This window comes from Somniosus microcephalus, chromosome 5 (genome assembly GCF_052327205.1).
Source record: "Somniosus microcephalus isolate GS21.2 chromosome 5, FLI_Smic_1.0, whole genome shotgun sequence".
Lineage (NCBI taxonomy): Eukaryota > Metazoa > Chordata > Chondrichthyes > Squaliformes > Somniosidae > Somniosus > Somniosus microcephalus.
In genome coordinates this window covers 286,411,667-286,435,397 of record NC_140991.1, presented here as the reverse complement: position 1 = coordinate 286,435,397, position 23,731 = coordinate 286,411,667, and the positions used below count along the sequence as shown (strand labels likewise).

The following is a 23,731-nucleotide window of genomic DNA, read 5'->3' as shown; positions in this document are numbered from 1 at the left end:
CCACAGTTGATGTTTATATTCACCAGTCTGTAACAGACTCATCTTGTCTCTGGGTTGTTTCCATAATCAAAGGCATTTTTACGTGGACGGGTTGTTCGTCTGACTCACAACCCCCTACCACGAGGACCACTCCTACCTTTCGACCTGTCTTGCTTGGGGGAGCCATAACAAGAGCTGTATTTCCTGCCAGCAGAGCGCTAAGGGTCATAGGAGTTCTTCGTTGTCAGCCTTCGCCCAGTTGCAGCACTCTCGCCTCTGAGTCACTTGTCGTGGGTTCAAAGCCCCTCTCCAGAGACTTGAATACAAAAACTAGGCTGGCAATTTCGTGCAGTACTGAGGAGGTGCCGTCTTTCAGCTGAGACATTAAACCGAGGCCCCGTCTGCCCTCTCAGGTGGACGTAAAAGATCCCACGGCACTATTCGCAAGAGAGCAAGGGAGTTCTCCCGGTATCTTCGCCAGCATTTATCCCTTAACCAATATCTAAAGCAGATGATCTGGCCGTTTATTTCATTGTTGTCTGTGGGAGCTTGCTGTGTGCAAATTGGCTGCCGCGTTTCCTACATTACAACAGTAGTTCTTAGGTGTCAGCCTTGGCTCAGCTGTAGCACTCTCCTCTCCGAGTCAAAAGTATTTAATTGGTGTAAAGCGCTTTGGGACATCCTGAGGTCATGCAAGGACTTTCTTTTCTTTACTTTTAGGAGGATGCAAGCCTTCCCACTAGGACACGATGCAGTCGCTAGAGAAGGATGCCTCTGGAATTAAAGTGCTGGTTAATACGTCCCGCAGCTGTCACTTACCATCGGGCCCACCATTTTATCCCAGTCATTTTCCATTTTGCTGGCTGGTTTATATCTTCCCGCAACATTGGGGAGGGTCCACAACCAGAATTATAACCTTTTGAAGGCACCTCTCTCAAAATAGCATTAGGGTATATCTTGTACGTGCCCCCTGAATCCACCCTGCCGTGTAAACTGGACAAATCTGGCATTAACAGGAAAGGAAAGGACTTGCATTTATATAGCGCCTTTCATGACCTCAGAAAGTCCCAAAGCACTTCACAGCCAATGAAGTCCTTTTGAAGTGTAATCACTGTTGTAATGTGGGAGCCAATTTGTGCGCAGCAAGGTACCACAAGCAGCTGTTTCAGTGATGTTGGCTGAGGGATAAGTACAAGAAACTGGGGAGAACTCCCCTGCTCTTCTTCAAATAGTGCCATGGGATCTTTAATGTCCACCCAAGAGGGCAAATGGGACCTCGGTTTCATGTCTCATTCAAAAGATGACACTTCCGATAGTGCTGCACTGGAGCATCAGCCTGGATTTTGTGCTCAAGTCTCTGGCGTGGGGCTTGAACCCATGATCTTCTGACTCAGAGGCAAGTGTGCTGCCACTGAGCCACAACTGACACTGATAGGAAAGAAAAACAAAAAATGCTGGAAATACTCAGCAGGCCTGGCAGCATCCGTGGAGAGAGAAACAGAGTTAACATTTCAGGCTGATGACCTTTCATCAGTGATAGGGTGGACCTCTCCCTTTTATTCTTTTCCTGCCCCTTTTCATCGACCTGAAACATTAACTCTGTCTCTCTCTCTGTGGTCACCCCTTGAACCCACAACCTTCTGACCCACTGAGCCAAGGCTAACGCCAAACTTAAATATTCCTCACTTTAGTTACTGCGACTGCAAGGTGCTTATCATGTTGCTGAAAGAATAAGAAACCTAATGTCCTCACAATTCCCTGTGTGCACTCAACCCCGTATTGGCAGACTTTCTGCTTGGTGGAGATAAAATTGCGCACGTGTGTTAAAATGATTGTTTCTGGGTGTGCTTCTTGTTGTATTTTTTTGAGCTTATTACTGGCTCTCTGATATGCATCCTGGAAAAGATGAGCAGTTACTGTAAACAGCGAGGAGGAAATCAGATGAGACGGGAGGAGCACAAGATTTTGCAGTGTCATACAGAGAACATGTAATTCAATATTGCATCTGAGCATGGCAGCTATTTTAAAAATTGACAATGTATGCATTTTGTTGCTTTGCACTGTAATGAATAAGATGACATAGCAGGTAGGAACAAGGGACCTTATTTAAGAGAATAGGGTGCTTGCCAGCAACACTTCTGGGAACATTCACGATTCTTATCTTTGTGGGATAATAAATCACATTTAAACTTTAAGATCGTATTCTAATTAATTTATATAGATCTCTATTTCTACATACTAATAGATTTTGCTGGGAATCTACATGGAAACGGGGAAATAAAGCACCAATAAACAACAAAGAAAAGAAAGACTTGTATTTATATAACTCCTTTCACAACCTCAGGACATTCCAAAGTGATTTATAGCTAATTAATTACTTTTGTCATCACTGTTGTAATGTGGGAAATGCAGCAGCTAATTTGTGCACAGCAAGGTCTCACAAACAGCAATAAGATAAATGACCATAAAATCTGTTTTTTTAGTGATGTTCTTTGAGGGATAAATACTGACCAGGACACCAATGGTATCTTTTATGTCCACCTGACAGGGAGGCAGACAGGGCATCTGAAAAATGGCACCTCCAAAGGTGCAGCTCTCCCTCAGTACTGCACCAAAATGTCAGACTAGATTATGTACTCAAGTCTCAAGTGAGGTCTGAACTCATGGCCTTTGACTCGGAGGCGAGAGTGCTATTACTGAGCCAAGGCAGACATTGAGAGGCCTATAGCCATGGTCCTGGCTGTTGGCCTGAGGGCCTTCTGACTACTGTTGAAATATTATTGATGTGTATGCTACCTCTGAGAGAATATATCTCACTGAAGAAAACAACTATAATGGTGAATCACATACATTGTGGTAATCTATTATTAGTCAACTGATATACTCACTCCTGGACTTTCATTTCCTGCAAAGGAGGGGTGGTTTATTCATGTTCAGAATTTGAGACTTGCCACTTTTGAGATGAAGAACAAACCCACTGTTCTATTACCATTTCTTGTTAACCTTCATCATTTATGAATTACTCTTCCCATTCATTGATATGTAACTCTTCAATTTGGGGTTTGATCAAAAACTAAAAGTCGGGTAATGAGCTCCCAGAGCAATGCAGTATCTGATAAAATCTTAAATGAAAGTGTTGGCTTCCAACATGGGTTTACTAGGTCAAGGATGCAATATCTCTGAAGCATTAATCAGGTGCCAAGTTTAAACAGTATCTGGGAATAAATCGATGAATTGAACACAAACAACTCAATAATAGTGACTCATAGATTTAACAGCTCGCATTAGTAATACTGTAATTATGATTGTGACAAAAGAATATTGTCATGGAAATATGAAGTGCTAATAAATTGCCTGTAGCGTTGCCCACGGTCAGCTGGTGAATATTAAAAGAAAAGAAAGAACTTGCATTTTATATCGTGCCTTTCCCATATTTAAGGAAGGATATACTTGCATTGGAGGTAGTGCAGAGAAGGTTCACTAGGTTGATTCCTGGGATGAAGGGGTTGATGTATGATGAAAGGTTGAGCAGATTGGGCCTATACTCATTGGAGTTTAGAAGAATGAGAGTTGATCTTATTGAAACATATAAGATTAAGAACATACATAAGATTCTGAGGGGGATTGACAGGGTGGATGCTGAGAGGATGTTTCCCCTAGTGGGGGTATCTAGAACTAGGGGGCATAGTTTCAGAATAAGGGGTCACCCATTTAAGACGGAGATGAGGAAGAATTTCTTCTCTCAGAGGGTTGTGAATCTTTGGAATTCTCTACCCTGGAGAGCTGTGGAGGCGGAGTCACTGAATATATTCAAGGCGGAGATTGACAGACATTTGAACTACAAGGGAGTCCAGGGGTATGGGGAGAGAGCGGGAAAGTGGTGTTGAGGCCAAGATTGGATCAGCCATGATCTCATTGAATGGCGGAGCAGGCTCGAGGGGCCGATTGGCCTACTCCTGCTCCTGTTTCTTATGTTCTTATGTTCCCGACCTCAGGGCGTGGGATCTTGCTGTGCACAGATTGGCTGCTGCGTTTCCTATATTAGCGCCTTCACTTCATAAGTACTTCATTGGCTGTAAAGCTTTGGGAGTCGTGACAGGTGCTATATAAATGCAAGTTCTTTTTTTTTCAAATTAAGTCTTTAATTGTTGGTAACCAATTGCATATATATAAAAATGTGAAGAACCTATCCATACACTGTTAGAGACCCTGAGAAAGTTTGTGAGATGTCCCAAAAATGTAATGTATGATCCGTGTAGAAGTTGGGTCGTTTTATCGAGCCCTCCCTGACCACTTCATTACTGTGATCAGACCAATTCCCTGTAAGATCTTCGGTTCCTGGCAGCCTGTTTCCCGCTTCTCGCCGGCTCTTCCAGCGCCTTGACCAACCGTCAACCACAACCATCTGATGCCACGGAAGAAGCTCAGGCTCCGTCCGGACCCAAGGACGAGTGGAGCTTACTTAGGGTTAGTGATCGACGGTGAGAACAGCGTAAGTACTTGGGTGACTGACTGTGACACTGACACAAAATAGTTAGCAATCGGCACGGCATTTTGTCGTTTAGAAATTACTTTCTATCGGACGAAACTGACAAGCGATCGCAAATGAAACTGATTCATTCTGGCACACGCAGTTTTTGTATGTGTTTGTATGTGATACGTCCACACCGTGCAAAGAGCACAATCCAGAGTCTTTCATTTTAAAATTATTTTCTATTTGCTTCTTGAACTCTCCCTACCCCTCCTCGGCCCCTGTCTATAGTGGGACATTGTAAAAGTGCCAGTGAGCTAGGTTGCTACTTGATTGGCATTGTCCTCTCGGTTTTAATGCTAAGAGTCTTGTAGAACTATTCGCTCGAGTTAAATGGAGAGCGGGGTTTCACAATAGGTGATCGATCAATACCATCACGGAGTTTAGCAGTTGCTGCAACATTTTTAAAAATATAACTTGACTGGAAAATAAGATAAAACTTGTACGGCATAATGCAATTGGGCGTGGAGTGTCTGATGATGTGAAGATTGGCAGCTGACTGCTGGAGATGCCATTTCCTGTTCAACAACAACTTGCATTTATATAGCACCTTTAACGTAGTAAAATGTCCCAAGCACAGGAGTATTTTAAGACAAAAAAAAATTGACAGCGAGCCACATAAGGATAAATTAGGGCAAGTGACCAAAAGCTTGGCCAAAGAGTTAGGTTTTAAGGAGCGTCTTAAAGGAGGAAAGAGAGGTAGAGAGGTGGAGAGTTTTGGCAGGGAATTCCAGAGCTCAGGGCCTAGGCAACAGAAGGCACGGCCACCAAAGGTTGAGCGATTATAATCAGGGATGCTCAAGAGGGCAGAATTAGAGGAGCGCAGATATCTCGGGGGGGGGGGGGGGGGCGGCTGTGGGGCTGAAGGAGATTACAGAGATAGGACGGGGCAAGGCCATGGAGGGATTTGAAAACAAGGACGAGAATTTTGAAATCGAGGCGCTGCTTAACCGGGAGCCAATGTAGGTCGGCGAGCACAGAGGTTCAACATGGCTGATCTTGCTCATAAACAAAACAACGAAAGCAATTGGACTATCTAGCAGCAAGGAAGTGTTTAAATGCAATTTTTATAGTGAGTATCGGACCATGGGGGGAGGGTAGACTAATATTAGTAATTAGGTGAATTATTATGTTTCATAAAGTTTATAGAATTTCATTTTCTTTCTCCAAATTTCTGTCCACCTCTCCTGAAGGAGTTGACTTACTTGATGGGGTATGGTTCGATGGATAGTTATATTGGCCTTGGAGTGGGCACAGTGCAGATTCACCAGAATGCTAATTTTCTCCAATTAAACATTGGGAAGACCAAAGCCATTGTCTTCGGCCCCCGCCACCGATTCCATCCCCCTCTCCAGCTACTGTCTCAGGTTGAACCAGACTGTTCACAACCTCAGTGTCCTGTTTGTCCCTGAGCTGAGTTTCCAACCCATATCCTCTTCATCGTAAAGACCGTCTACTTCCACCTCCGAAATATCACCAGTCTCCTCTCCTGACTCAGTCCATCTGCTGCTGGAAACCTCATCCATGCTTTCCTTACCTCCAATGCTCTCCTGGCCGACTTTCCATCTTCTATCCTCCATAAACTTAAGCTGATCGAAAACTCTGCTACCTGTACCCTAAGTCGCACCAAGGCCTCTTCTCCCATTACCCCTGTGCTCACTGATCTATATTGGCTCCCAGTCCAGTAACGTCTCGATTTTAAAATTCTCATCCTCATGCTCAAACCTCTTCATGGCCTCGCTCCTCCCTATCTCTGATCTCCCCCAGCCCTATAACCCTCCGAGGCTTCTGCATTCCTCTACCTGTAGCCTCTTGTGCATCCCCCACTACCTTCAACCCACCATTGGCAACTGCCTTCAGCTGTCTGGGCCCAAAGCTCCAGAATTCCCTTCCTAATCCTCATCGCATCTCACCTCTCTCCTCCTTTAAGGTGCTCCTTAAAACCTACCTTATTTGACTAAGCTTTTAGTCACCTATTCTGATATCTCCTTCTTTGGCTCTGTGTCAGTTATGTCTCATCACGTTCCTGTGAAGCGCTTTGGGACATTTTACTATGTTAAAGCCACTATATAAATTCAAGTTGTTGTTGATACCAGGACTTAAAGGGTTAAATTAAGAGGACAAGTTGCATAAACTTGGCTTGTATTCCCTTGAATTTAGAAGATTGAGGGGATTTCTAATCAAGGTATTTAAAATGATAAAGGAATTTGCTCTTTGCTCTTTCCCTCTCCAGCTGCAGTAATACTGTGTGTTCTCTCCATCTGCGGTATTGGTGTTTACATAGAATATATAGCACAGAAACAGGCCATTCGGCCCAACTAGTCTGTGCCAGTGTTTATACTCTACACTAGTCTCCTCCCAATCTGTTGACCTCATCTCAACCTTTCAGCATATCTTTCTATTACTTTTTCTCTCATGTACTTGTCCAGTACCCTTTTGGAAGCATCTAAGCTATTTCTGTGGTGTTTGTTCTCTCTCTCTCCCACTCTCCAGTTACAGTAATGCTAACTGTGTTCTCTCTCCAGCTGTGGTAATGTGGTCTGTGTTCTCTCTCTCTCCAGTTGCAGTAATACTGTCTGTGTTCTCCCTCACTCTCCAGTTGCAGTAATACTGTCTGTGTTCTCTCTCTCCAGTTGCAGTAATACTGTCTGTGTTCTCTCTCTCTCTCTCTCTCTCACTCTCCAGTTGCAGTAATACTGTCTGCGCTCTCTCTCTCTCTCTCCAGGTGCAGTAATACTGTCTGTGTTCTCTCTCTCACTCTCCAGTTGCAGTAATACTGTCTGTGTTCTCTCTCTCTCTCTCTCTCTCTCCAGTTGCAGTAATACTGTCTATGCTCTCTCTCTCTCTCCAGTTGCAGTAATACTGTCTGTGTTCTCTCTCTCTCTCCAGTTGCAGTAATACTGTCTGTGTTCTCTCTCTCACTCTCCAGTTGCAGTAATACTGTCTGTGTTCTCTCTCTCTCTCCAGTTGCAGTAATACTGTCTGTGTTCTCGCTCTCTCTCCAGTTGCAGTAATACTGTCTGTGTTCTCCCTCACTCTCCAGTTGCAGTAATACTGTCTGTGTTCTCTCTCTCCAGTTGCAGTAATACTGTCTGTGTTCTCTCTCTCTCTCTCTCTCTCACTCTCCAGTTGCAGTAATACTGTCTGCGCTCTCTCTCTCTCTCTCCAGGTGCAGTAATACTGTCTGTGTTCTCTCTCTCACTCTCCAGTTGCAGTAATACTGTCTGTGTTCTCTCTCTCTCTCTCTCTCTCTCCAGTTGCAGTAATACTGTCTATGCTCTCTCTCTCTCTCCAGTTGCAGTAATACTGTCTGTGTTCTCTCTCTCTCTCCAGTTGCAGTAATACTGTCTGTGTTCTCTCTCTCACTCTCCAGTTGCAGTAATACTGTCTGTGTTCTCTCTCTCTCTCCAGTTGCAGTAATACTGTCTGTGTTCTCGCTCTCTCCCCAGTTGCAGTAATACTGTCTGTGTTATCTCTCTCTCTCCAGTTGCAGTAATACTGTCTGTGTTCTCTCTCTCTCTCCAGTTGCAGCAATACTGTCTGTGTTCTCTCTCCAGTTGCAGTAATACTGTCTGTGTTCTCTCTCTCTCTCTCCAGTTGCAGTAATACTGTCTGTGTTCTCTCTCTCTCTCTCCAGTTGCAGCAATACTGTCTGTGTTCTCTCTCTCTCTCCAGTTGCAGTAATACTGTCTGTGTTCTCTCTCTCTCCAGTTGCAGTAATACTGTCTGTGTTCTCTCTCTCTCTCTCCAGTTGCAGTAATACTGTCTGTGTTCTCTCTCTCTCTCCAGTTGCAGTAATACTGTCTGTGTTCTCTCTCTCTCTCTCTCCAGTTGCAGTAATACTGTCTGTGCTCTCTCTCTCTCTCTCCAGTTGCAGTAATACTGTCTGTGTTCTCTCTCTCTCTCTCTCCAGTTGCAGTAATACTGTCTGTGTTCTCTCTCTCTCTCTCCCCAGTTGCACTAATACTGTCTGTGTTCTCTCGCTCTCTCTCTCCAGTTGCAGCAATACTGTCTGTGTTATCTCTCTCTCTCCAGTTGCAGTAATACTGTCTGTGTTCTCTCTCTCTCCCCAGTTGCAGTAATACTGTCTGTGTTATCTCTCTCTCTCAGCAGTTGCAGTAATACTGTCTGTGTTCTCTCTCTCTCTCCAGTTGCAGTAATACTGTCTGTGTTCTCTCTCTCTCTCCAGTTGCAGTAATACTGTCTGTGTTCTCTCTCTCTCTCTCTCCAGTTGCAGCAATACTGTCTGTGTTCTCTCTCTCTCTCTCTCCAGTTGCAGTAATACTGTCTGTGTTATCTCTCTCTCTCCAGTTGCAGTAATACTGTCTGTGTTCTCTCTCTCTCTCCAGTTGCAGCAATACTGTCTGTGTTCTCTCTCTCTCTCCAGTTGCAGCAATACTGTCTGTGTTCTCTCTCTCTCTCCAGTTGCAGTAATACTGTCTGTGTTCTCTCTCTCTCTCCAGTTGCAGTAATACTGTCTGTGTTCTCTCTCTCTCCAGTTGCAGTAATACTGTCTGTGTTCTCTCTCTCTCTCTCCAGTTGCAGTAATACTGTCTGTGTTCTCTCTCTCTCTCTCCAGTTGCAGTAATACTGTCTGTGTTCTCTCTCTCTCTCTCTCTCTCTCTCCAGTTGCAGTAATACTGTCTGTGCTCTCTCTCTCTCTCTCCAGTTGCAGTAATACTGTCTGTGTTATCTCTCTCTCTCCAGTTGCAGTAATACTGTCTGTGTTCTCTCTCTCTCTCTCTCCAGTTGCAGTAATACTGTCTGTGTTCTCTCACATCTCCAATTGCAATAATACTGTCTGTGTTCTCTCTCTCTCTCTCTCTCTCTCCAGTTGCAGTAATACTGTCTGTGTTCTCTCTCTCTCTCCAGTTGCAGCAATACTGTCTGTGTTCTCTCTCTCTCTCTCTCCAGTTGCAGTAATACTGTCTGTGTTCTCTCTCTCTCTCTCTCTCCAGTTGCAGTAATACTGTCTGTGTTCTCTCTCTCTCTCTCTCTCCAGTTGCAGTAATACTGTGTGTTCTCTCTCTCTCTCTCTCTCTCCAGTTGCAGTAATACTGTGTTCTCTCTCTCTCTCTCTCTCTCTCTCCAGTTGCAGTAATACTGTCTGTGTTCTCTCTCTCTCTCTCCAGTTGCAGTAATACTGTGTGTTCTCTCTCTCTCTCTCTCTCTCTCTCTCTCCAGTTGCAGTAATACTGTGTGTTCTCTCTCTCTCTCCAGTTGCAGTAATACTGTCTGTGTTCTCTCTCTCTCTCTCCAGTTGCAGTAATACTGTCTGTGTTCTCTCTCTCCAGTTGCAGTAATACTGTCTGTGTTCTCTCTCTCTCTCTCTCTCCAGTTGCAGTAATACTGTGTGTTCTCTCTCTCTCTCTCTCTCTCCAGTTGCAGTAATACTGTGTGTTCTCTCTCTCTCTCTCCAGTTGCAGTAATACTGTCTGTGTTCTCTCTCTCTCTCTCCAGTTGCAGTAATACTGTCTGTGTTCTCTCTCTCCCCAGCTGTGGACAAGAGCTAGTGGGCGGAGTTTAACCGACCGGGCCCCGCCCCGGGCTGTGAGTGACAGGGCTGCGGCGCGCCTGCGCAGTGACGGCCCGGTTTGAAAGGATGGCGCTGACGGCGACCGAGGAGTGGGTCCGGCGGCGAGTGGCTCTGGAGGAGGAGCGGCTGGGTAAGGGCGAGAGAGGCTGGAAAGGGGGCCGATTGCAGCTCGGTTTAGGAACATCAAACCGAGATCGGTGCCGGGGTAACTTCCAGCTCCAAGGACGGGGGTCGAGCTCTTGCTGCCAGGCCTCTGCTCAACTGGCCTCGTCTGTCTCTTTCAACTCCTGTGTGTTCCCTGGGAACCACTTGCAGGCCCTGAACCCCCTGTTCATCGGAGTTACTTAGGTTCAGAGTTTGAGGCTAGGGTTTAGTGTTAGAACCCTATTGTCCCTCTCGAACCCTATTTTCCCACTCCAGAGACGTGAGCACAAAAATCTAAGCTGACAGTGCAGCATCCCCTCAGCACTGCATTGAGACTGTCAGAGCTGCCGTTTTTTGGATGTGACATTAAACCGAGGCCCTCTCTGCTCAGTTGAACGTAAATATGCTGTGGCACTATTTCGAAGAAGAGCAGGGGAGTTATCCCTGGTGCCCTGGCCAATATTTATCCCTCAACCAACATCACTAAAACAGATTATTTGGTCATTATCACATTGCTGTTAGTGGGAGCTTGCTGTGTGCAAATTGGCTGCTGCGATTCCTACATTACAACGGTGACTACATTAAAAAAAAAAGTACTTCATTGGGCAACTGGTGGTCGTGAAAGGTGCTATATAAATGCAAGTCTTTTTATTGCCAACACCATTGTCACTAGACACTTAAATTCTTCATACAACATAAATTAAATAAATCAGTGTATTACTCTAAACAAAACATTGTTCTGAGTGTGCATAATAAAAGTTTTCCTATAACAGCAATGCCATGGAATCTGCAGATCAGTTTGGGTGGATGGGCCAATTGCTCAGGTTTGACAATATGATGCCCTTATTTGCCCATGTATTTTCTTTTTGGGTTGTGCTGAAGCAAGAAGAGTATAAACCCATTGGTCCAGATTTTGCCATTGGTATGATGGCGTACTCTCAGAGTAGGCCGTCATACCGCCTCTGAAATGGACAGCAAGTTCGGGATTTCCAAGCGCATGCGCTAAATCCTGAACTTGCGATCTGTCAAGTTCCGACTTGACAGATGATCTGCACTGACATAGAAATCCTAATTTCTAGCGCAGAGTTGGGTTAATTACCCACCAACTGCCCAGCAATTACATATGAAAATTTTAAGGCTGGTGCATGTAAGATGATACCCCCAGACAAATCCAAGTAATTTTAAAAGCTATATGAGGCTGGAAATGGAAGCATTTTCATATGACCCACAGGATTCTTACAGCTTAACAAATACTTTAAGCAGCAGAAAGCATTGCACTAGTAATGTTAATACTCAAGTTCTGCTCGACTTTTTGTTTGTTGATTCGAGTACCAGCCCACGTGATCCCAGGTATGCTTACGCACACGGTGCGCCCCTGCGCTCAACTCTGCAGCGTCTGACAGCAACTTTTCATTTGAGGCCTTGCATCAGGTAAGTGCGGATTCGGTTCGGATGTCTGCGGCGTAATCCTTAATTACGCTGCCCGCCGCAAAATCCGGGCCAATAAACTTGCAGTGGTTTGGAGTTTTCGGTTCGTTGGTAAGATCGTCTGAAGCTGAGGTTCTGCGCTCCTCTAGGTGTCCAGATTGTCAGGTCAGCCTGGATAGAGAACACACCCACAGTGCAGGCTGATGGTGAAGGGGTGTGAATGTTACTCTAGATGTATGCACATTGGTTAAATGGTCAACTGTGCACACATGGAGTTTCAGAAAATGCAATCTGGGATGACATACAGTGGAGAGCAGATACAATTAATGCTTGATCTGTTTGCATGGTTCTTAAAATGACCTCTTCTTCTTTCAGACGCTCTTTAAAAGCTACCTCTTTGACCACCTGATCTACTATCTCTTTATGTGACTCGGTGTCATTTTGTTTGTTAACGCTGCTCTGAAGCGCCTTGGGACGTTTTACTATGTTAAAGGTTCTATATAAAAGCAAGTTGTTGTTGTTAATATCGTGGCACCAGCACTATGATTCAGTGTCAACTCTTGTAGGTATATTGTCGTCTTCTCATTGCAGTAGCAGAACTGATATTTGAGAGTAGGACAGGAACTGTCCTACATTACAACAATGACTACAGTTCAGATGTATTTTGGGCTGTAAAGCGCTTTGGGATCTCATGAGATCGTTAAAGGCGCAATATAAATGCAGATCTTTTTATTTCAGTATGGTTGATGGAGGAGCTGAGACTAGTTTTGTTTGAATTACAGCTATATATGTTATATAGGCCAATAAAGCAGCGTGTTATTGCTGTGTGCTACACAAGATTCGAGTTTTAATGTGCCACATGGGGAGATTTCTGTATTTATTTCATGCGATGTCAGAGAGTTAGGATAAATCTGATTTTAAAAATGGGGTCAGCCAGCTGGGAGGATGCCATTGTACTGTGACTTTGGTGACCAATACATGTAACTGGTTGCATGCAATTGAGCCTTAAGTGCCTGTCTTGGCTTAGTGCTGGCACTCTTGCCTCTGAGTCAGAAGGTTGTGGGTTAAAGTCCCACTCCAGAGGCGTGAGCACAAAATCTAGGCTGGCACTTGAATGCTGTACTGAGGGAGTGCTGGATTGTCGGATGAGACCTTAAGCCGAGGCCCTATCTGCCCTTTGAGGTGGCCGTAAAGGATCCCAAGGCACTATTAGAAACAGAGTAGGAGAGTTCTCCTGATCCTGGTCCTGGCCAATATTTATCCCTCAACCAACATCATTAAAATCAGATTTCTGGTCATTATCATATTGCTGTTGTGGGACCTTGCTGTGTGCAAATTTGGTTGCTGCATTTCTCTACATTACTACAGTGACCACACTTCAAATGTACTTAATGTACTGTAAAGGGCTTTGGGCAGCCTACGGTTGTGAAAGGTGCTATATAAATGCAAGTCCTTTTTTTCACCATGTTTAATGGTGATTATATGATCTGTAATTTTTTGTCATTTCAATGCTTTAGCTCAGAAGGCAGTTGAATCAAAAAACTGCTGGAATTGCTTTTATTTGAAATATTATTATGTGTGTTGCTGGTAGAATGAACAGTTCTAAACTCTCAAATTGCCACGCTGTGGGAAACTGTTTGGAGGAAGTCGCAGTGTTCAAGCGTTAACAACTCCTCTCATAAAGTCAGATCTTTTAAACTTTGTTTCTTTTATATAAAGGAAATGGTTACATGCGAGACATTCTGTGACCTAAGTTACAGTTTGGGAACTCGGCTTTATTTCTGGCCTGAGATCCGAACTCCACGGACAAACTGGAATTCACTTCCACCATTGCGTCTTTACTAAAGGACAAAGCTGATCGTTTCATACAAGTTACTTATCAGACATTGTAAGATTAACGTCTGAAAAGGGTACGTTGATCTCTTGCGGATTTGCTCTGTTTTGACTTTTTGTAAGTTACGGCTCTTTCAGCATCTCGTTGTATCATAAAGCTTGTGTGTTATTTAACCTGCATCTATTGACCACCTGTGTGGTGGTTTCTACCTTTCTGTGTTTTATTTTCCAATGATCAGTATAACAACAGCTTGCATTTATATAGGGCCTTTCACATGGGAAATGTCCCAAGGCACCTTCCGGCGGGAGAAGTTAAAAAAATCAAACGGAAAAAGGAACGGACAGTGAGCCACAATGGGAATGTTAGGTGAGGCGATCAGAAATATGGATTACGAGAAGGTTTCTTAGTGGCGGAGGGGTTTAGGGAGGAAGATGTAGGGAACACCGCCGAGGCAGCTAAGTCTCTATGATCAGTGATGGGGCAAAGGGAGAATTGGGATGCACAAAGAGCTGGCATACCAAAGAGTGTGGGATGAAATACAAGAGTGGAGGTCGGCATGGAGGCCACGGAGGCGGGGTGAGGGCTGAGACTGCGGAGGCAGGGGTGGGCTGAGGCCATGGGGGCAGTTGTGAAGGCAGGGTGGGCTGGGGCAGTTGTGAAGGCAGGGTGGGCTGAGGCTGTGGAAGTAGGTTGGGTGAGTGGGACTTAGAGCGGTATAGCACACGGGCAGCCTAATTTTGGACAAGGTAGAGTTTATGGAGGGTGGGAGATGAAGGGCAGCAGGGAGAACACTGAAGAGTTTGGTCTAAAGGTGATAAAAGTGACAGCACTGGGGCAGTGGGGGCATTGTTGTGGAAGTATGGGGTGCTGATGGACAGGATATGGAATTTGAAGGTCAGCCCTGGGTTGAACAGGATGCCAATGTTTTACATTGCGATTAGAAAATGGTTAAACCTGGACAGGCTAACGATTACATGGCACGTACTGGGTTGCAAGCTTTGCTCCATTGGATGCTGAGGTCTGTTAATGAAAACTTTCAGCATTGAATGGATAACAAAAGCATTGGGAGGAAGTTTGAAGTATAATTTTCTGGTGCAGGTGGAAATGGAATGCTGCTTTGGTAAAATAACTAAAAATCTGTTTTGAAATGGAGGACAGAATCAATCTGAAAACACAAGGGAGAAACAGTTAAGAATATGCAAATGTTAGAAGTTGTGGCGGGGCCACTAAGGGACTCCGATCAATTGTATATAATTCCCTTTAATAATATGTTAGCTACAGCCTGAGTCTGTATCTTTGTTTTCACTGTTTACATGTACAGAGCGCGATCACTTTAATAGCGCGGGTAAACACGATGACGTCATGCTGTTCATCACGTGATCCCCCACCGGCGGGAAAAACGTGATGACATCATGACGTCAGCCACGGGACCGCCCTAGCAGTCCTCGTGGAGCCTCCGAACTGACTAGACCTATATTCGATGTTCTCCTGTAATTATCCGTTAAACTCTATTAGTTTTCATTAAACCTCGTTTATTTGATCGCCTGAGTGGACCTCAGTCTTTTGATAGGAACTAGACATTCCTACAAAGTAATGAAAACTTGTACACGGTTCCTTTTGTGTTCAAAGTTCAAGCCAACTGCCAGTGAACTGTTCCCAATCAGAATTTCATATAAATTGTTTCCATAGTAAACCCGTAACAACATAAATGGAATGCAAGAAAACTTTGCCACCTAAAATAAAACCTCGGACCACAAAAAGTTAAGCACAGTAGAATATGATTTTAAACTATGACCCAATGTTCAGGCTTCCTCCCAGGCATAAATTATGACATTTAAAATGTAGGATGTGATGAGGGGCACAGCTTAAAAGTAAATGGATTGGAGGCTGTTGGGGGGGGTGGGGTTGTTCAACAACATGGCAGTAGAAGACAAGTAGAATGCCTTTGAAGGCACAGCGCTGAGTGTGCAAAATAAATACATATGTCGGATTAACAGGCATTGGTCACCAAATTATTCAGAGGTGAAATGAGGAAAACGATCTGTACAAATCCTGCACGGAGAACGTCAAACTGCAAACTGGGCTGAATAGAAGAACATGCAGAGCCAAGTTGAAAGAGTGGTCAGGGGGCATAAAGAAAGCTGAAAAAGGGTATAACTGCAGATGCAAAACCTAATGGTAAGAAATTCTTTCAGTGCTACAGCAGTGAGAGGGTAGACTGAGAAGAGCCGAGACTTTAAAGATGCTAACAGGTTGAGACTAAATGAAAATAAGATAGTTAATGTACTAAATGATTACTTTGTTCAAGAATTCAATGGAGAAAACATAACAATATGCCCTCCTGAAATAGCAATAATCCAAGTAGAATTCATAACATTGACATAAATGAAAGGGAAGTCCTAAATGGACTAAAATTCCCGTTAATGGATAATATTTATTCTCCAGCACTAAAAGCCCAGGGAAGAGTTCACGGGATGAAAAAATGGGTGATGTAATTATTTCTTTGAATAATGTCAGAGTAGCTAAGGCAGAGATTAAAAGGGATTTTAGTAGACTTGGTACTCAACATGACCTATCACCACAGAGCAGCAATGAACAAAGCAAATAGAATGACGAACTACATAGTCAAAACAATAGAGTTGGCGTTGAAGGAAGTCATGTTGAAATTGTGGTGAACACAAGATAATTACGGATGAGAGAGGTTATTCAGCCCACCTTGATTCATCCATGCAGAGAGATCCTAACGTCACCGAATTGTAGCATTCAATTTTTCTTAAATGATTCCAGGATTTTTGCCTCCACGGCCCTATCTGGAAGTTTATTCTGCACGTTGACCTCTCTTGGTCTGAAGAAAAATTTCCTGATATCTGTCATAGTCATAACGGCACAGAAGGAGGCATTCGGCCCATTGAGTCTGTGCCGGCTCTCTGTAGAGCAATCCAGTCAGTCCCATTCCCCCACTCTATCCCTGTAGCCCTGCAAGTTTATTTCCCTCAAGTGCCTATCCAGTCTCCCCTTGAAAACATTGAGTGTCTCCGCTTCCACCACTTCCGTTGGCAGCGAGTTCCAGATCCTCACCACTCGCTGCGTAAAAAAGTTTTTCCTCACATTCCCCCTGTATCTCTTGCCCAAAACCTTAAATCTGTGTCCCCGAGTCCTTGTACCATCAACTAGTGGGAACAGCCTTTTCCTGTCTAGCCTATCCAAACTCGTCATAATCTTGTACACCTCTATCAAATCACCCCTCAACCTCCTTTGCTCTGATGAAAACAAATCCAGCTTCTCCAACCTGTCCTTGTAGCTAAGATCCCCCATCCCCGGAACCATTCTGGTAAATCTCCTCTGCACCCTCTCGAGGGCCTTCACATCCTTCCTAAAGTGTGGTGACCAGAACTGGACGCAATACTCCAGTTGTGGCCTAACCAGCGCTTTATAAAGGTTCAGCATAACTTCTCTACTTTTGTACTCAATACCTCTATTTATGAAGCCCAAGATCCAATAGGCTTTGTTACCCACTCTCTCAATATGTCCCGCCACCTTCAGGGACCTATGCACATTAACTCCCAGGTCCCTCTTTAAAACTGTGCCATTAAGTGTATATTGCCTCTCCCTGTTCCTGTCGTAAAAGTATACTTCTCTAGTTTGAACCTGTGTCCTCTAGTTACACTCTCGCTGTTTAATTTACATTAATATTTTGGGTTAACTTTTTCTATACCCATAATAAACTTATATACATCCTATAAGATAACCTCCTAGTCACCACCTTTCCAAGCTGGTCATAACTCAGACCCCTGAGACAAGGGATCGCCCTCATGACTCTTCTCGGCACTGCCTCCAGCACTTGAATGTTTCTCTTTTTTCTTGGCGACCAGAACTAGTGCAATATTTAAGGGGCGGTCTGCTGAGACTACTATAATGTTTGATCATTACCTCCTCTAACCTATATTGTACCGTTCCGCTCTGTAGTTTAACATCCAATTGGTTTTGTTGATTACTGCTCTATATTGCTTGGACATGTTTAGCGTTGAGCCCACTAAGATTTCTTGGTCTCTTTCAACTTCACCCACAGTTATTTCAACACCCTTCATGGAGTACGGGTATCATCTATTTTTTCTTCCTTCGTGTAGAGATCAAAAAAGATCTAAAGACATTTAAGATAGAAAGAGGGGAGATCATTGATAAACAAATCAAACTTAGAGACGATAAAACCCCTGGTCCGGACGGATTGCATCCGCGCATATTAAAAGGAGTTAGGGAAGAGATAGCAGACACACTATTACAAAAATATAACAATTCATTAGAAAAGAGAATAGTGCCAGAAGACCTGCGGACAGCTAATGTTATTCCTATATTTAAAAAGGGAGATAGAACAAGTCCAGGGAACTGTAGACCATCGATGGTAAGAAAGATAACAGCATTTTTACTCAAAGATGATGTGGAGATGCCGGTGTTGGACTGGGGTGGACAAATGTGAGAAGTCACACAACACCAGGTTATAGTCCAACAGCTTTATTTGAAATCACAAGCTTTCGGAGCGCTGCTCCTTGAAGTCACCTGACGAAGGAGCAGCGCTTCGAAAGCTTGTGATTTCAAATAAAGCTTTTGGACTATAACCTGGTGTTGTGTGACTTCTCACAAATTACTCAAAGATGTAATAGAAAAACATCTAGAAACCAAAAATATAATAGCATGGATTTCAAAAACAAAGGACATGCTTTACCAACCTTATTGAATTCTTTGAATAAATAACAGAAAGAGTAGATGAGGGTAATGCAGTAAATGTAATATATTTGGATTTTCAAAAGGCCTTTGAGAAGGTACCGCATGGTAGACCCGTGACTAAGGTCAGAGCATGTGGAGTTAAGGGAGCAGAACAGATAGCAAGCTGGCTACAAAACAGAAAACTGAGAGTAAGGCTTAAGGGCAGCTCCTCAGACTGGCAAAAGATGGGAAGTGTTCCACAGGGATCAGTGCTGGGACCACTGTTCACAATTTACATTAACAATTTGGAATCGGAAGTACAATTTATAATTTTGCGGACAACACCAAATTGGGTAGTTAATACAAAGGAAGATTGTGACAAACTACAAGAAGACATAAATAAACTTGCAGAATTGGTGTTTAATTGGCAAATGAATTTCAATATAGATAAGTGTGAGGTGGTGCATTTTGGTAGGAAGAATTCAGAGGTCTCATACTGCTTGGATAATAAGAGTCTAAATGGAGTAGAGGAGCAAAGGGTACATAGATCACTGAAAGTAGTGACACAGGTCAATAAGGCCATTAAAAAAAGCAAACCAAGCACGGGTTCATTTCTAGAGGGATAGAATTGAAAAGCAGGCAAGTTATGTTAAACTTGTATTGAACCTTGTTTAGGCCACTCTTGGATTACTGTGCACAATTCTGGTCTCCACATTATAAAAAGGTTATAGAGGCATTGGAGTAGGTGCAAAAAAGATTGACAAGGATAATATCAGAACTGAGAGGTTGTAACCATCAGGAACGACTGACCAGGCTGGGGCTCATTTCCCTTGAAAATTGAAAGGTGAGAGGTGATGAAGGGGTCTGGAGAAAATGTTTCCGCTTGAAGGGATTCAAAAACTAGGGGCCATAAATATAAAATGGTCACTAATAAATCCACTAGGGAATTCAGGAGAAACTTCTTTACCCAAAGAGTAAAGAATGTGGAACACTCTTAGCACAAGGAGTAGTTTAGGCAAATAGCACAGATGGCTTTAAGGAGAAGCTCGAGAAGCACAGGAGGAAGAAAAGAATATAAGGATATGCTGATAGGGTTAGATGAAGAGGGGTGGAAGGAGGCTCCTGGGGAGCACAAATGCCAGCATAGACCAGTTGGGCCGAATGGCCTGTTTCTATGCTGCAGACTCGATTTAATACTTTACATTTGTCTGCATTGAATTTCATGTGCCTTTGGTCTGCCCATAAACCTATCTTGTCCAACTCAGTGTAATTTCTGAACTGCCTTTTCTGATTTCACTGCCCCTCCTAGTTTAGTATTGCATGCAAATGTTACCACTCTCCATTGAGTTTCTGAAACTAGGTTCCTTTAATACGCTTCTTAAAACCCACCTCTTTGAACAAGCTTTTGGTCACCTGTTCTAATATCTCCTCCTTTGGTTCAGTGTCAACTTTTGCCTGATTACACTCCTGTGAAGCACCTTGGGATGTTTTAAGAACGTAAGAAATAGGAGCAGGAGTCGGCCATTTGGCCCTTCGAGCCTGCTCCGCCATTCAATGAGATCATGGCTGATCTTCTACCTCATCTCCACTTTCCTGCACTATCCCCATATCCCATGATACCCTTAATATTCAAAAATCTATCGATCTCTGTCTTAAATATACCCAATGACTGAGCCTCCACAGCCCTCTGGGGTAGAGAATTCCAAAGATTCACTACCCTCTGAGTGAAGAAATTTCTCCTCATTTACTACATTATTAAAGGCGCTATAGAAATGCAAGTTGTTGTTGTAGGTTATTTATGTAAATTAGTTACAGCATTGGGCCCTGAGGCCCCCCATTCCGTACTCCTCCCCCCCCCCCCACCCACCCCACATATTTACGTAACTCCTCTAACAAGTATTCATTTTTTACCCTTCAATTAATTTCTTATTCATTCCTTGACCCTGAATCTCTGCAGCGTTGAGTTTAACTAGTAGCCTTTCGTATGGAACTTTATCAAAAACCTTCTGGAAGTGAAGATACGCTACATCACCGGGTTTATCACAGTCCACTTGGGTTGCCACTTCCTCAGAGAAGTAGAAGTTGGTCAGGCAGCATCATCTCCTTTTGAATCTGTGCTGCCTGCTGTTAATTAGGTTATTGTACAGATGATCAAGTTTACTCCTGATAAACAATTCCATTATTTTACATGGAATGAAGGTAAGATGAATGGGTGTGTAGTTGCCTGGGACTGTTTTGTCTCTTTTTGAATGTGGGCATACATTAGTACATTGCTAATCTTCCGATGCCTCGCCACTGTCTACTGACTCCCTCCTAATAAGTGTCAGTGCTGTACAAATCTCCTTTTTAATCTCCCAGCACACTGGGATAAATATCATCATAGCATTTCATCTTATAAAAAACAAAGTCGTGATTAGACTTGGGATATCTCTGTTCGAAGAGGGCATGTTTCTCATGAGTATTTACTACTTTGTGCCTATCCGTTTCAAACCCATTTGCATCTTTTATGGTCTTACTTCTCTGACTGCCCTTGTTGTGGTACTGAATTATTTAACTATTTCGCTTAGCTGCAGCTACTATGCCTGGAGATTTATTTGTTTTGAGTCCGAATAGCCTTTCATCTTATATATAGCAAAATCATTGATTATACTTGGGATATCTCTGTTTGAAGAGGGCATGTTTCTCATGACTATTTAGTACTTTGTGCCTAGCCTTTTCAAACCTATTTGCATCTTTTATGATCTTATTTCCCTGACTGCCCGTCTGAATGATTTTATTGTTACACTTAGCTGCAGTTACTCTGCTTTTTTCCAGCTATTCCTTTGCCCCTCTGTTCACCTTTTCACTATGTTTTTGCAAATTCTTGTATTCACCTCAGTGACCCTTCTGCTTTCTCCCTGCACATGCCATTTTTCTTCTTTTTCTCACTTTTAAAATGTGTTTGCTAATCTATTTTAGGTTGAGACCACACCTTGAGTACTGTGCCCAGTTTTAATCCACGGAGACACGGGAGAGGAAAAGGTTTGGAGAAGAGACATAAGATTGAGTTATGAGTGAAGACTGGAGAAGCTTAGCCTTTTCAACCTCAAAAGAAAACGATTGCAAGGTTACCAGAGAGAGATTGAGCGAGATAAGATAGTAAACCAGATAGAAAAACTAGATCTGTACCACTCCCTTCAAACTAAACCATGACACAATCAACTCATAATTTTACTGCGTTTAAAAAAAAAATAATTATCCGTAATTCGAATTAAGCAATGTAGAGAACATTGGAAAGTGGGAATTTATTGCTTTATAAACATTTAATTGGTCAGAATTGAAAGCGGTGACGAGCAGGGTGAGGAAAGTGCAGGTTCCAACTAGTGAAAGGCAATTAATGACTGATGTCGCAAAGTGCATCTTCACACATGAGTCATCAACACATGGGATGGGCCTCTGGGTAGGGTTGGGACGATGGAAACCCGACATGAGGGAAAACATTTTTTTTACGCCCTGAGTGGTTAGGATTTCGAATGCACTGCCTGATAGGGTGGTGGATCTGTATCCACCACCCTATCATTCAATAGTAGCCTTCAAAAGGGAGTTGGATAAATACTTGAAGGAGAAAAAATGACAGATATGAGGAAAGATTGAGGGAGTGGGACTAACTGGATTTGCTCTTTGAAGGAGCCAGCACAGACTCGATGGGTTGAATGGCCTTCCTCTGTGCTGCACTGTGATTCTAATGATCTGAAACAGTTTGGCGCTGCGATGGGTAGGACTGTGGATTAGGGGTATAAACATTTCATCATTGATGAATGGCCCAAAATTACTGAAAAGAACTGCCAAAACATTTTGAGCTTTTATTGGTTTATAATAAACTGTGCAAAATTACATGAAGTCCTTCAATCTGTTCTGGCTTCTGTTGCTCGATAAAGACGAGTTCTCAGATTTTAGTCCAAGCTTATGCTCTGTCAGCAAGGTGCTTTCCATCAATTGAACAGAACAGGGAACGTATGCCCTTCCCTAGCTCTGTGACCTCCTCCAGCCCTACATCCCTCCAAAAACTCTGTGCTCCTCCAATTCTGGCCTCTTGCTCTTCCCCGATTGTCATCGTTCCATCATTGGCGGCCGTGCCTTCAGCTGCCGAGGCCCTAAGCTCTGGAGTTTCCTCCTTAACCCTCTGCACCTCTCTCTTGTCCTTTAAGACGCTTCTTAAAACCTACCTACCTGTCCCAATATATCATATGTGGCTTGGTGTCACATGTTATTTGATAACGTTCCTGTGAAGTTAAATAAATGCAAGTTGTTGTGGGAGGTGGTGTCCCATTCTCTGTCCAGCCTGTGCACACCCTGATGGTTAAAAGGGTTAGTTGTTCGCTTTCAGGATGACTAGCCTGAATAGCATGCACACACGGTCAAGTTTCAGTTCATAGGACGTGCTTGCTTGCTTGCCATGGAAGTTGACTTTTGCATTGAGTTGGTATAAAAAGTATCATGAATACTGTAGATGGTTTGAGTAATTAATGGAGATGTGAATTTTAAGCTCTTTGGAAAAGGATCTTATAAGATTTCTTTTAATGTGCAATGACTCTATTTGTCATCTTTCCATTGTGTCTTACTCCCCAACCATTCAGTCTCACAGGGCGCGATCTTGCCAGCCCTGGGGAGGTGGGTATGGAGGCGGGACTGCCGGGAAAATGGCAGGATTTGGGGGCGGATGCCCAACCTGCCTTCGTGCCATCTTGTCAGGAGGCGGGTAAGCCGACCCGTGCCGGGTCCTGCCTCCTTAGAGGCGGGAAGGGGATTAGTGCCACTTACCTGCCTGTTAACAGGTAGTTAACAGGCAGATAAGAGGATTATCCCCCTTTTGCCCACACGAGTGCGGGCTTTCCGAAGGCTCTGAACCCCGCCAGGGTCACCGAGACTAGTAGTGGGTCTGCGGGGGTTGGAGGGGTGCAAAAGTGCGCTGTGAAGGTAAATGATGGGTGCAAGTGTGGAGAGGTGAGTATGTGAGGTAAGTGGAAAGTGTTAAAAAATGTTTACTTTGTTTCATCCTGCAGGCTTCAAGAGTTGGGTATGTGGAGAGTCTCGCACCTCCGCGGCAGAGATGACAGATGGCCGTTGCATTCTCCAATGCAACAATTGACAACAATCCTAACTGATTTTTGTTTTTTCTTCTCCAAAGCGCAGAGGCATTGGGCAGGATTTTCATTGTGCCGTGGAGGCGGGATTGGAGGCGTGTGGGGGGTTAAAATCCCGAAATCGGGGGTCCCGCCCCAACCCGCCTGCATGCCAGTTTCAAAGGAGGCGGGTACCTGCCCCGCACTGGGACCCGCCTCCCTGAGGCGGGAAGGGATTAGTGCCAATTAACTGCCTGTTAACAGGTAGTTAACAGGCAGTTTTTAGCCTAATCCCTATTTTTAAGGTTGAAGTGTGGGATTCCCGATGGCTCTGAACCACGCCAAGTTAGAGGAGGCGGTTGAAGGACTTGGAGGGGGTCGAGATGTTGGTGTTCAGGTGAGTGATGTGTGCATGAGTGCAAAGGTAAGTGTGTTTGGTGTGTCTAAAGTGTTTAAAGAAGTTTAAATTACCTTTT

General features: G+C 43.8%; 1 protein-coding gene across 8 annotated transcripts in view; it reads left to right on the top strand.

The window, feature by feature from the left end:
- The first annotated feature begins 9,989 nt into the window (after positions 1-9,989).
- Positions 9,990-23,731, top strand: part of cep72 (centrosomal protein 72) — a 208,521-nt gene continuing 194,779 nt past the window's right edge. For 7 of the 8 annotated variants that reach the window (XM_085989102.1, XM_085989099.1, XM_085989100.1 and 4 more), the window contains exon 1: positions 9,990-10,176. In XM_085989102.1, the coding sequence (XP_085845228.1) occupies positions 10,113-10,176 (64 nt within the window). In that variant the 5' untranslated portion in view covers positions 9,990-10,112. Of the gene's footprint in view, positions 10,177-12,495; positions 13,529-23,731 lie in introns of those variants that run through there. The other variant, XM_085989103.1, reaches the window with a different exon arrangement.